Source organism: Carassius gibelio, chromosome A3 (assembly GCF_023724105.1).
Source record: "Carassius gibelio isolate Cgi1373 ecotype wild population from Czech Republic chromosome A3, carGib1.2-hapl.c, whole genome shotgun sequence".
Lineage (NCBI taxonomy): Eukaryota > Metazoa > Chordata > Actinopteri > Cypriniformes > Cyprinidae > Carassius > Carassius gibelio.
Genome location: NC_068373.1, coordinates 13,870,232 through 13,883,888, shown reverse-complemented (window position 1 = coordinate 13,883,888; position 13,657 = coordinate 13,870,232). Strand labels below are relative to the sequence as shown.

Below are 13,657 nucleotides of genomic sequence, written 5' to 3'. Positions count from 1 at the left end.
CTCGTCTTTGACTTGAGAACTATCTTCTGATTGGCAGGATAAGTAATTAGTCAAAGTTCCCAACAGGGGGAACTATTTTTCATTCTTTGACAATTAAAACACTTCATCATCTGTTGTTGACTGGTGCCAAATGACAACTGATCAATCGTATAGATTCATTGATTTAAAGCCTTTGGTTTGTGCCGACATCCATTTCAAATTCAAACCATTGTGCAGTTCAGACCCTGTGTATACTAAAATAAATAACTTTTCCACTTAAAACACCACTTGACAGCTGTCCTTGCAGTTGTTGACGTTGGCTTGTACCCTGCAATTATCATTTGCAAAAAACTCACTTTTATGAGATGAATGGGGGAAAAAAAGAAAATTGGCCAAACACATATCAGCCAAAAAAAATCAGCATCATATATCTGCTGCCCTGATTTCTAAATATCGGCATTGACCAGTAAAAACAAAACAAAACATTTAAGTCAACCTCTAATATATTTTTTTCTAAAAACCATACATTTCCATACAAATCACCACCTCATAAATGTCTCATGTTTTCTCATGAGATTGGGTTGGAAAACCGATTTGACCAATATTTTTAACCAATATTACTTTTTTTTGTAAAGTGCTGCCTAAAAACATGACCTATGTGTTAATTGTTGAACCGCTATTTGCTCAACATGAAAAAATAGCATTCAAAAGTAAAGCAGCTTAATTATTTAATTATTTTGTTTAACAACACAAAATGAATTAGAAATTAATAGTTAAAAACTTTAAAACGTTTCACAGCCATTTTAAAGGAGATTTCTAAGCTTCCACACAACTCAAAATAGTCCTAGTTAAATATAAGTTTGCATAAATATGAATAAGTCACAAATAATAATTAAATAATTAAAACTAACTGACATTTCCATAATGTATATTGTTTATATGCTGCAGCCTAATAATTATTGATTGCTCAAAATAATCTTAAAAAACATAAACTCTGCAAATCTGTTATCTGATAATTAATCATAACATTAATTCCTATTAATACTGGTTGAAAAAAATATAATAATAGTATTAACAAGAAGAAGAAGAAGGTTGGTCGAGATCTTATTGGGTATAAGACGTTCATGAGATATTCCGAGATGTTCTAGGTGCATCTCAATTGATTTTGGAACACGCACGAAACATAGTCTACTACTGAAACACAATGTGTTTGCAGAGCAGTGGATGTTGCATGGTCATTTGCATCGCTGCAGAGCTATGAAAGTCCTCGGTCAATAATAAAGTGATGACACTCACCTTCATAATACCGCAAGGTGGATTCCCGGTGCCGGTGCACCTCTCTGCAGAACTGTCGCGGATTCGGGTACAGATCCGCGGGCTGCTGTGCTCCCTGTACCGTCCGTTAGAGTACACCCCCTCGGCCCCGTACACCGGGTGCCCAGCCACCGACGCGTCCAGGTATGTCTGGTAGGAATCGCTGATGTTCAGCGCCGCCGCCGCTGCCGCTAGGTCCTGGGTCGGGGTGGTCGCCTCGGAGATGGGCTCGTACAAGGGTCCCGCCACGGATTCGGAAGCCTGCGGCTCAGCCATCGTGCGTTCTGCTGTTAGCTACGCCAAAAAACTCACCCTCGGAGTGAGTGAACCTTTGGTTTTAAGAGCCCACGTCGAGACAAACAGCCATCGGAGTACCGTGCGTCCGAGTAAAACCGTAAAATCCATGAACTAAGAAGGCACCTCACGTCCTCTGCCAGCCGAGGTGGTGAATTGATTGTGCAGGCGGATAGATTCAAACACCCCTCTCCTCCCTCCCTCTCACCCCTCGTTGCCACTAGGAGAAAATAAAGCGCACAGATGGCGCTCGTGCCGTGTCCTGCCGGTGGGCGTCCGTAACTACCGAGATTATAATACAGGGTTATGAGAGCCAATTAGCCTCGTTCGGTCCCTTGATCGCCAGACACCCTGTAAGCAGCGATGGAAGGATTTCCGCTGTCTCGGTGTAGTCAGTACGCGTTCAGTCACTTCTGTACTGTCCCTCCAGCGTCTCTCATGCGTGACCGATCAGAGATGACCGAGGATGGTTGTGACTGGTGTAAAGGCACATTTGGAGAGACAGGTCCTGCCACTTGATTTGCAAACTATCCCATCACACTTAAACGGAACCACACAAAGCCACACACACACGAGCAGATTTCCATAAACATGCTACTCAACTACTCCCAGGCTGCCTGGGAAAGAGTGATAAACAAACGCGATGCCTCTGTCTGTGGTGGGCTACAGTGAAATTATCCAGTAATTGCCCCTTTTAAAGAGGCAGACATAGATGTTTTGGTGAACAAAGAAATGCCTAATTGTCTAGGAAAATAAAGAACTACATAAAGTATTAAAAAAAACATTATTTTTTTTAAACTAAAAGGGTATCTCAGTCTTGTAATGTCAAAGGCAATTTAAAGTTTCAGGCAAATAAACAGGAAATTTGTATTGCACTTTCAAAGTTCAGGAGATTTAATGGCATCTCAATTATAATTACTTTATTTGAAAAAATTCTCAGATTTTTCTCATAATTTTTTTATAGTTGTTTATAATAAATGTTTGTATAATATTTATACATATTATATAAAATTTTATGTGTGTGTGTGTGTGTGTGTGTGTGTCTTTTAAATGAGCAATATTACAATCGTAGACGTGAGATATGGCTGTATATCAGTTGTGATTCAGCCATAGGCACGAGGCCACAGGTAATCACAGCATGCCGATATACAGCCACATCTTATGTCTGCGAGTGTGATATTGCTTTTATACAAATGTCCGACGTCAAAAGTGTGTAAATATATAATGGAGTGTCTCTAAAAACCCTCTTTACTACTTCCTTCCGCCATGGATTTAAATCTCAGCAATTTAACAGCTGAGCTCTAGCCTCTGTTACTAATTCGAAAATGTCACTTTAGAGATAGTAACGAAGGAAAGTTGAGTCGCTTCATTGAAAGCTTATTGTATTATGAAGAGTATTATAACAGATAGAGATGAACTGAGCGAGTGTGATTACCTGTGTCTTATACAGCATTCATTCTTCAGCTCAATCTCATTTTCACAATAAAACATAGTTTGAATGTTCGCTGAAGAAAGTGATATCTTTGTCGAACTATATTTCTCTATTAAAGGGTTAGTTCACCCAGCAGTGAAAATTAGGCTGTTTTACTCACCCCTGAGGCATCCTACGTAGGTGTATATGACTTTCTTCTTTCAGACAAATCCAGTCTGACTTATATACAAAATTGTCTTTGATCTTTCAATCTCTTTTATTGCAGTCAGCAGGTGATGCATTCCTTCGGTCCAAAAGAAGTTAAATAAAAAGCACCCTTCCATAAAAAAAAGTGTCTCACTCAGCTCCAGGGGGTGGACAAAGGCCTCCTGTAAATAATCGATGTGTTTTTGTAAGAATAAAATCCATATTCAATTGAAAGCTTATTATAGCACCGTATTGCCATTTCCCCAATGCTAATATCCAGCAAAAATAAGCCCAATAAACGCCTGCTCATCATATGTGGAGGAATCCAGCGTCTGACTAACTTTTTTTTGCAGCAGCTGCAGCAGTGAGAGCAGCTCAATTCAAGCGAAGATCATGCCAATTCAGAAAAAAAAATTTTAAGAAGAAATGTTCTGGAGTCAAAGCCATATCCTTATCTAACAGGAATGGTATGTCATGAGCAAGCTGAGACCAGAAGGGAAAAATTGAAAGGCATTCCCCCCAAAAATGTAAATATGTATCAAGTGCTTTCTGAGGACATGAAATACATAATTAGGAGATGATAGTGATAGATGCATATAGAAGCATTTTAAAGGGGACAGATAGAGGCTATGCATTAGCCAATATTTTAGTCTAGGGTGAATTTGAAGATAACACCTTAAGTTCATACTGACATGTTTTAAATGCAGACTTCTGATTGAGAGATTGTGATCTTTTAATTTATTCTAGCAAATATGCTGATATATTGATTCATCTTCAGAACTCTGAAACACTGTGGAATGTTCCTTTGACCTCTGCTGTTTTTACACAGAGCCAGTGATATTCACTCTCCCCTAAACCTGACCTTCACGCAGACCTTTCTTGATTTTTTTCTGCATCCCAGACCCAACACACTTACACATATAGGAAACATGTGCACTCACAGACAAAAACAGAGAACGGCACAGAGAGGAAATTTTTATACTATCAAATTATATCCTCCAGAAAAGCCAAATCACATTAACTTGTGATGGCATGATCGAAATCATATGCTCCTCTGCCTGAGCAGCCATTACAGCATGATTCATCACTTCCAGACTGCAGCAATCAAACGCCGAGCCGGGGCATTAAGGCCAGACAAGAGCAATATAACTCAGAACAAGGTCATTGACAGCTGACTAGAGCAGCATCGGCACATACTCCTGCAAACTGTATGGTATAAGTCAGCTTTCCACATTCAGATCTGATGTTCCTGTGCTTTGGAAGAAAATGCAAATGGATTATTTATTTATTTTCAGACTAAGAAATTGGGATGATGGATGAGGAATTGACTCAAGAACAAAAGCCCATAATGCCTTCAGCACAATCAGTTGATGCCATCAAAACACTGCCTGGAAGCCATTCCTGAGAAACTATTTTCTGGGCCAAGTTTGACGTTTCACAATGAAGCTCTTCTGTTCTAATTAGGCTGAGAAATGCTTCGGTTTCATACACTTTCTCTAGTACTGAATGAGGACAGTGGACTTGCCATGACCCCAAACCGTCCTTGCAGATGACGCTCCACCCCCACGATCACGATCATGAGCAGTGCACTGATTCATTAGGCCTTCTCCTGGAAATGCAGTGATTTATTGAATGGTGGGGTTGTTTTGGTGTGAGACTACTGGAGAAGGGTTGATGAAGAAAGACTGGAGAGAGAAAACCAGGAAGTTTATGACAGATAGACAGACCTCCCCCATCAAAAATTGGATCAGAAAAACGAGAGAAAACATTTCTCAGAACAGATTTTTCTCCAGCAGGCCACAGTTTTCTCTGGAAGGACTTTATGAGCATAACAAGAGTATGGAACGTGTATGTCGGGAGATCCATCAAAATTCTTTGGAAGAAAGAAGGGTAAATGTAAAACATCAGGCTGTCAACAACATCTGTAAACACTAGGGGTGTAACGGTACGTGTATTCGTACTGGACCGTTTCGGTACAGGGCTTTCGGTATGGTGCACGTGTGTGCAATGACCGAATGCGATATTTTGTGTGCTGAACATAGGTACATTTTTGTGTTTCCAAATGAACATATTAAGTGGCGGAAGTCCCTGTGTTCAGCGCAAATCCCGCCCTGCAGCTGATACTAAGGCCGGTGACACACTGGCTGTGTGGCGTGAGCGTGGCGTTTCTGCTGCGTGACAGTTGCGTGACAGCTGCTTCGAGTTTTCTGTGTCTTTACACACCAGAATCGTGCCTGACGCGGCGCTGGCGCGCTGCTGCTGCTGTAGGTGACATAGAGGGAGACCGCCGACAGACCAGGATCTTGTCTTCACGACAACAATATCTATACTTCATGTTGAGCATAAATATAAAGCCTACTGATAAAGGACACCGTCAACAGTATTGACGGCAAAATAGATTATGTTTGACAGGTGCAATATGCCAGTGTGTCACCGGCCTTAGGTTTTCAAAAGGCATCACGCGAGTGTAAACATCACTACAACTAGGAAAAAAATGATTGTAATTCAAACGCAGCTCCCGTCGGCATTTAAACTGACCTTTGCTCTTAATTCTGATCGATGCAACGCAATAACGAAATCTGAGCAGGTCTAAAAACTGAAACTGTTGATGCTGCATTTAACACTTTGGAAAAGTTATATATATTTTTTAAATATGAGCAGGCCTGCAAGCTTGGATTGGTAATGCTGCACTGTAATCATAGTTATTTATTTATATTTTTCATTATATTTTATTATATGATATTGGTTTGAGACTGAGAGTATTTTATTAAGTGGAGAACTTTGCAGCAGTATTTTATTTCTTATTCTTTTTTATTTTCTATATATTTGATTTAAAAGTATAAAAAAAAACTATATGTAATTTGTAAACAAATTGTTAAAAAAAGTTTATAGTAATAAACAACCTGCAGTTTAATGTTTGCATTTCTTTCCCTTACTGTACCGAAAATGAACCGAACCGTGACTTTAAAACCGAGGTACATACTGAACCGTGATTTTCGTGTACCGTTACACCCCTAGTAAACACACATCAAGTGAGGAAGACAAATGAAAGTCAGCATGAAAACATTAAATGCATGTTATGGATCTTATATTGGGAATAATTTTGACCTCACAATTTTTAATCACAATGCCGTAACTGGATCTTCCATTGAAAACGGCAGACTGAAATCTCACGTTCCTCCACCAAGTTCATCTACAATACATCTCAAAGTCCAGAAAGCTATAGAACCAAGTTTTCGTTACATTTGTGTTTCATCACAGCTTTAATGTTGAAAATGCATGATGTATACACAACAAATATACACTTATAATATAAGTATAAATCTATATTCCTCATACACAGTCTCATGTAACTGATACCAAATCAGGCTTAAAACAGATAGCTTTGGAATAGGCAAATACTGCTTAAAATGTTGTTAAATTTAAATAATTGTTAAATAATCTAAACCATAAAATGTACAATAGAACAAAAGGAGATCTTGCATAAAACAGCTTATTTGAAAGAGTCTAACCGAAATGATCAGTTTTGATGGAGGAGGAGGTAAAAGGCTGAACTGTGCTGACATACACCTGATATGGCCACACTTTCCCTTCTGTTTCCACCGGTGTTGCTTTTTTGAGTGCTACAGTCACTCCTGTCCTCTACTCAGCATTATTTCACTCATTTGAGTGAGACAGATAGGAAACAAAAGTGATACAATTGTATCACTTTGATCTCTCTTTAGGCAAATTATATAGGCTAATAATTTCTTACCACAATAACATCCTGACTGGAAAATATTTCAATCTTCCACCCTCCACTGATTCACAGCAAAACATCTCAACACAGACTCCACCCTGAACCCTCCATGCAAAGCCTCAAACAAAATACTAAACATTTACATATGAAAATAACCCCCCCCCCCCCAATAAAAAATGTCACAGGCTACAACACTGTAAAATGTATATGTGCAACACACTGTAATAATAATATTAATTTAAAAAAAATTAAATATATAATATTCATTTTAAAATTAATTGTTATTTCGAGACGCGTGGGTAGCGGTAAAAAAAATTCTAATGATATATATATATTAACTATTTTCATGTATTATTTTTACTGATCAAATGTAAGAACTGTACTTCTGAAAAGCAAAAGTGTAAAAGAAAGTCAATGGTTTGAGAGAGAAAAGGGTGTTATTTCCTGTCAGTGAATGAGGAATCGAAAGCAACACAATTTCTCACAAATCTGACCTTGCAAAATCTGAAAACACTCAACCCGATAACCCGAAGATCTCTTCAACACTATACAATATTTTATATTTAGGAAATAAAAACATTTTATAGATAGGCCTACAATAGCATGTAATCAGCGCACTGCTAGTATAGAAAACACACTGAACGGCTACAGTGTGAAAACAGACAGCTCATGAAATTTACCAAGTTTAACAGTTCACTCACAAGTTGTGTTTCAGCGACGTCTGGTGGTGAAAAGCGACTAGAGGCTTACTAGAGGCAGACAGACGCACAGTAACACACCTACGAATAGATTTTTTTTTCGTTAAAAACTGTTTTGGTCATTCCTGTTATGCAGTATCCTTATCTAAGTATACAATTTCTCAAAAATAAATATGTTTGTTTTATAAATTAAGTAAGCTAATTTTTAGGCCTATATTATAATGCACACTGGACTGTAGACTGGAAGAACTTGTCAAACTCAGACACTTCATTGATTTTAATTTGAAATGATTTACAAAGTGACAAAAAAATGAACGGGACTGAACATGCCAAGATGCAAATAAAGAGCAACATTTCGCCATTGCTGAGCAAAGAGGGATTGAGAGATAACTTGCGTTTGAAGATTGCCTATTATTATTTTATGTAACTTTCGAACATAAGAAAAACGAAGAAATTGCTCAATAATAACCAAAAAACTATATTCTTAACGCTTTGTAGTTAATACATTGCCTTATGATATAAGATGAGACTTAAGAAAAAGGACAATGTAGCCTACTCCAAAAATGGAAACTTATGATAAAAATATGATTAAAACGTCAAGTAGCCTACATTATAATTTTTAAATTCTGAAATTGCCAGTTGTTTTCTTTTAGATTTAATATTTGGTCTAGTCTGTAATATTCATAGCCTATTTAGCCTGATATAAAATCAATATAAATCTAAGGTGTGTCCTAATTCAGGTTAAAAAGATACAATGTCCAATTTTAAAAGACATGAAATGTAATGAATAAATACAAAACGTGTTTAGGTTTGGTGGCACTAATTGTTTCAGAATGTACTGGCAAAGATGAAACCCAGTCCGAGTTAGGCTATACCTATATCTTCTGCCTTTGACTGAATTTTTCGTGTCACTGAATTAGATTTTTTTCTCAATACCTGTTTCTCTCCAGTAGGTCAAAAAGCAGATCAGCTGACTCTGTTTCATCTTATGGTTAAGCTTTTAGTGCAGTACCCACCTGCATGATGCTTTTATTAAGCACAGGTTTCTGTCTCCAAGCAACAAATGAGCCATTTCCTCAAGCAATATTCTCTTTGCGATTAGAGAGACATAAAACATTATATATATATATATATATATATATATATATATATATATATATATATATATATATATATATATATATATATAAACTACGTCTGAAAGGATAACCATTTTCCTGAGAGGAGTGATGGTTTGAGCTTATTTGGTGTCCAGATAATTTAAGTCAATTGATTCGTTCTGTCAGTGCTGGTGAGGGCTTCTCAGCGGAATGACTTTCACACATTTCGACCAAAAGAGGGGGCAATACTTCATTTTAAATTGTCGTCAGAAACCCGCCCAAAAGAATAGGCTTTACGTTAATTTGATGTAAAACAATTTGCAATAATTTTTCAATCTAATAAGAACTTTAGTTTCCATGTTTATGTAGATATATTTTTAAGGAATTATAAAATTATTTTAAATGATCAACCATGCTTTTATCTGTGCGCGGTACAACGAGGTTCGTTTCGCGCCAAGTTTTCAAAGTTATAACTTATAATATAACTTATGGGTAAATGGTAAAACTTTGTAAACAAAACACATACATTTGTGAGAAATATAAAAATATAACGTTAGTGAAATGAAAATAAAAGTCAATTATTTTTCTATTCTGTTTTGCCAACGTACTCTTACCAAGAACTTTGAAGAGACAATCTTAGTGTTTCTGTCAAAAACAGATTAATAATATAATTTTTTCATCATTTGTGTGTGTTCTCTCATATATACACATGATTTTAATGCTGAAAGTGTGCGAGAATGGCTTAGATTTCGCAAAAAGGACTGATACGGTTGTTGCATGTTGACTCAATTTTAACACTCTTGCAGTGTGGCATTAATGTGCCATCTGGAAAACAGCTTTGAAAACCAGGGTTGTAATGTTTTTCCCATTATGCATTGTTCAATATCATGTTTTCACTGACAGACACTTTAACTTTTACATTTGGTCCCCTGAATGTTGAATATTTTGTTCCATTCTTGCTGACAATTGTCCAACAACTGGAGCCCATAAAGGGGAATGTCTGTTTCTGGTTCATGAAGAAAAATACAAACTCTTGAATCTTCTAAGAAACATGCTATTAGGAAGAGTGGTTGCCAAGTGCACAATGATTTTTCTCTCAAGTCACTTATTCAGAAACCATTCACAAAGGACCGGATAGAAAGACTACAGAAAGTTTGTAATATGTCAAGGTGCACAAACTGTTAGATGGTCATGTAGGGAAATCACACCAATTATTAACCCAAGTTCATTCAATTCTCACAGGAAAGACAAAGTGCTCACACTACTTGTGCTGGAGTCCAAATTATTATTATTAAAAAAAAAAACTTTATTGTCAATTCAATTGCTCTTCTCTACATCCAAACATGGTACGGACACAAGACAGAGCAGAGCTGAACATGCTGACACACACACACACACACACACACACACACACACACACACACACACACACACGCATTCACTCTCTCACAAACACACACACACTGAGACCTACAGTGCGAAACAGTCTACACATGACAAATCAATTTGCAAACAAATACAATAAAAAAGATAGAGAAAAATCACACGGCTTCCTATGTGTCTCTGCCATGACAGAGAAATAGAGAGGGGGAAAAAAACAACATCCACTGTGAGAAACAATCCATCCTTTAAAAATGAATACAGGCATCTAAAAGGGGGCGTAATTAGTCAGGTCTGCAGATTACACATACAGTAAGCACACAGAAAACGTGTCTTCGTGCTGACTGTTTGGCCTTTTCTTCCATGCAAAAGCTCAGCTGAAATCTGCAGTGAAACTACTGAGATGGCAGCGACCGACCCCTTTGTGCCGATAATAGTTTTGAGTACTGATTTTGGATCAGTACATCAGGGCTTTTACAAACAATCGGACACAGTAAAGCAACGTTTTGCCCTACACAGACTGATGGAGCCATCAAGCGTCCTACAGTAATAAAATAGAAATATGTTAACAAAAAAAAAAAATTTTGGATATAGGTACTTTCTTTTAAATGTGTCGTTTTTTTAATTTATATTTCATTATTATTATTATAGGTATTTTACATCAACTGTATGTCAGTGTCCTGAGTGGCCTAGGCCTCTGTGCAGGCGTATGCAGAGTGCGAGAGAAAAAAGATGCAGGTCGGTAACAAGGTGACATGCAGAAATGCGAACCTATAGGACGGCCAGTTAGAAGCACACGAGGAGCAGCATGTGTAACCATGATGACGGGTTCTCTTGTTTTGTTCCGAGAGGGAAGTGTGAGGACAGATGAGGTCATCACCTGTTGCACTGGAGAGAGACAGATGGAGAAAGAGAGACGGCCTGTGTAGTGTAGCGTGAGCCCAGATGCTCAGCGGACCATGTGTCTCCATCGCTTCTCGTGGGACGGATGCGAGCGGGTGCGTGTGCGTTTCTCACGTGTGCCTCTGTTTCATCGATCTGAGTAACAGGTCGTGGTGTTGCTGGTTTGGATGTGGGTGTAACTTGCGTTCATGGTTCAGATTAAACACAGACGGTGAAGGGATGATTAAACCCATTCAGCCTGTCCGTGCTCATGTAGGTGCAACGGATGTTAACAGCCTTGCTGCAACCTAAACACTCATTAGTGTACAGAAGCGTTATATTGCAATCGTCATAGTAACAATAATGTCATCATCTGCAAGAAAGCATTCATTTAAGAGTGCAAAGGATAATATGCATTTACTTCAGATGCAATATATAGCTGAACACCCTCAAAATAAACCATAGAACAGTTTGAAAAACAAAAATGTTCCTTACAGTAGTAGATTTCGGTTTAAGGGTTTCACAGATTTGTTCTGCGAAAAGTCAATTTGAAACAAAAACTAATACACGCACAAAGAGAAAGAGATAACATGCATCTCTCTCGCTCGCTCTCTCTCTCTCTTTTTCCTACAATACTGTTTGGTGGTATTTAATTAGAGGAAGGCTCATTGTATTTTTCTTCTTCCATTAGCTCCTTTCTCTTCTACAGAAACAAGGGATGGGGGAAAGAAAAAGAGGTGCGGTGAAAAGAGAAAAAAGAGAGATAGAGAAAAAGCTAAACTGAAAGTCATAAAGACCCACACTGGGAAACAAATGGGGGAAATAGACTAAGAGTAGAGGGAGAAAAATGTATTTAAAAAAAAAACATTGTTAAGGGAGAAGAGTCACAGAAGGTCATGACTGCTGGCCGCTCCATTGCCCCTCCATCGGTCGACGGAGCAGTTCCTCTACATGCCTCGCTACATCCATGGTGTCGTCCAGATCGAAATCGCCATCAGCGTCCAGCATAGGGTCTCCACTGAGAGGGAGAGATTGAGTTATGTTAAATCATTAGAAAACAGTAATCTAGATGATTCCATCTAATAACATTAATCCCATAGTATATACAGCACATGTTAGAGGGTTATTTACTATAATAGCTGTTATTATATATTACAGCATGTGCTGGTCTACATGAAATAAACATATTTTCTGTGCTTTTCGTGTACTGTTACACCCCTAGTAAACACACATCAAGTGAGGAAGGCAAATTAAAGTCTTAGCTAGCTTTTATTTTATACATTCAGTTTTCATTTTAATTTGAGTAATTTTAGTATGGCGACCCATACTCAGAATTTGTGCATTTGACAAATCCAATGTGCACACACACAGCAGTGAACACAAACACACACACACATTTGTGCTTTTTTAATATTTCTATTTAGCTTTAATTTATTTTTATTTTTCTTCAGTATCAGTTTTAGTAAAATTAGTACTTATTAGTAATATTAGTAGGCTTATTTTATTTCTGTTATTTGCCAAAGCAGCATTTCTAATTGTCTACAATTTTATATTTTCTTTTCTTTTCTTTCAAGGATAGTTCTGGTTTTAGTTAACTGTGACAAGCCAGATGCAGAAACACACAGAATCCATATTTGTGTACTCACATGGGAGGATAGAGTCCATAGGCATGAGGCTGACTGACAGCTGGAGATGCGGCGTGGTCCATGTAGGTGGGGTTTGCTGCAGGGTCAGGGTTAGGTGTAGCAAACCTGCATGAATTATTTAACATCATTAGTTTTATTCTTAGTATTATTTATACACTGTAACAGTATTTATTCTTATTTGTAATTTTCATATTTTCATTATTATATTATACATTTGCCATTGTTTTTTCCCAGTTAAATTTAATTTGAGTAATTTTAGTCTTTCACCATCAACATTTAATTTCAGTTAGTTGCAACATTTCTCTGTTTTTTTATTTATAAAGTTTTTCATCTAATATTGAGAAATGAGTTTAAAGTCTGTTATATATTGAAACAGCTTCCTGTAACGATTCCGGTCACCTTACTTTTCTTTCTCTCCCTCAATAAAATGTGAGAAAGCTCCAAAAATAACTAACAAAAGACGTTCAGCTCATTTATTCTGCTCAGCTCTAGTTCACAGCTTGCTACTCTCCACACAGCTCTTGCTAACCCTCAAAATTAAGTACTAGTTTGATAATGACTACCTCAGAATGCTGTATTATCTGAGTCTGATGGTGTATGAGTCCCTGCTGTGTATGACCGAAGTGAAAGGCTTACTAACAAGACCAACGGGGTCATCCACCTATGGATAAATAATGCTGCTAATGAGGCTAACAGAGCTAAGTATATGCTGAGGTGTACGTGGAGTCTCAAGAATCCATGGCAACCAATAACTGCCCACAGAGTCAGGCCAGCGCTAATATGATAGCGTGCAATTAGATTTATCGCTCGGAGCTTACTGGTTAGCTCTTGAATGTGAGAGATGTGAAGATCTGTACAGAGAGGTCAGAAAAACACACAGAGACAAAGTGTGTGTGCGCGTGTACTTACTCTGGAACTACTTGTTTGATCTGTGGTTTTACGTATCCGTCCACAGCTTTAGCTAGAGAGATGGGAAAGATAAACAGATTATTCCTAAACCATGACAT

General features: G+C 37.7%; 2 protein-coding genes across 4 annotated transcripts in view; both read right to left on the bottom strand.

The window, feature by feature from the left end:
• The window catches only part of LOC127948307 (inactive phospholipase C-like protein 2), a 49,642-nt gene extending 47,393 nt beyond the window's left edge, over positions 1–2,249 (bottom strand). Inside the window, exon 1 of the mRNA XM_052544730.1 lies at positions 1,276–2,249. Coding sequence (XP_052400690.1) covers positions 1,276–1,569 — 294 coding nt within the window. The 5' untranslated portion in view covers positions 1,570–2,249. The remainder of the gene's footprint in view (positions 1–1,275) is intronic.
• Positions 2,250–10,036: 7,787 nt separating this feature from the next.
• Positions 10,037–13,657, bottom strand: part of LOC127948271 (signal transducer and activator of transcription 5B) — a 76,866-nt gene continuing 73,245 nt past the window's right edge. For all 3 annotated transcript variants that reach the window (XM_052544727.1, XM_052544729.1, XM_052544728.1), the window contains 3 exons: positions 13,560–13,611; positions 12,651–12,755; positions 10,037–12,022 (listed from right to left, as the gene is read on the bottom strand). In XM_052544727.1, coding sequence (XP_052400687.1) covers positions 11,899–12,022; positions 12,651–12,755; positions 13,560–13,611 — 281 coding nt within the window. In that variant the 3' untranslated portion in view covers positions 10,037–11,898. The remainder of the gene's footprint in view (positions 12,023–12,650; positions 12,756–13,559; positions 13,612–13,657) is intronic.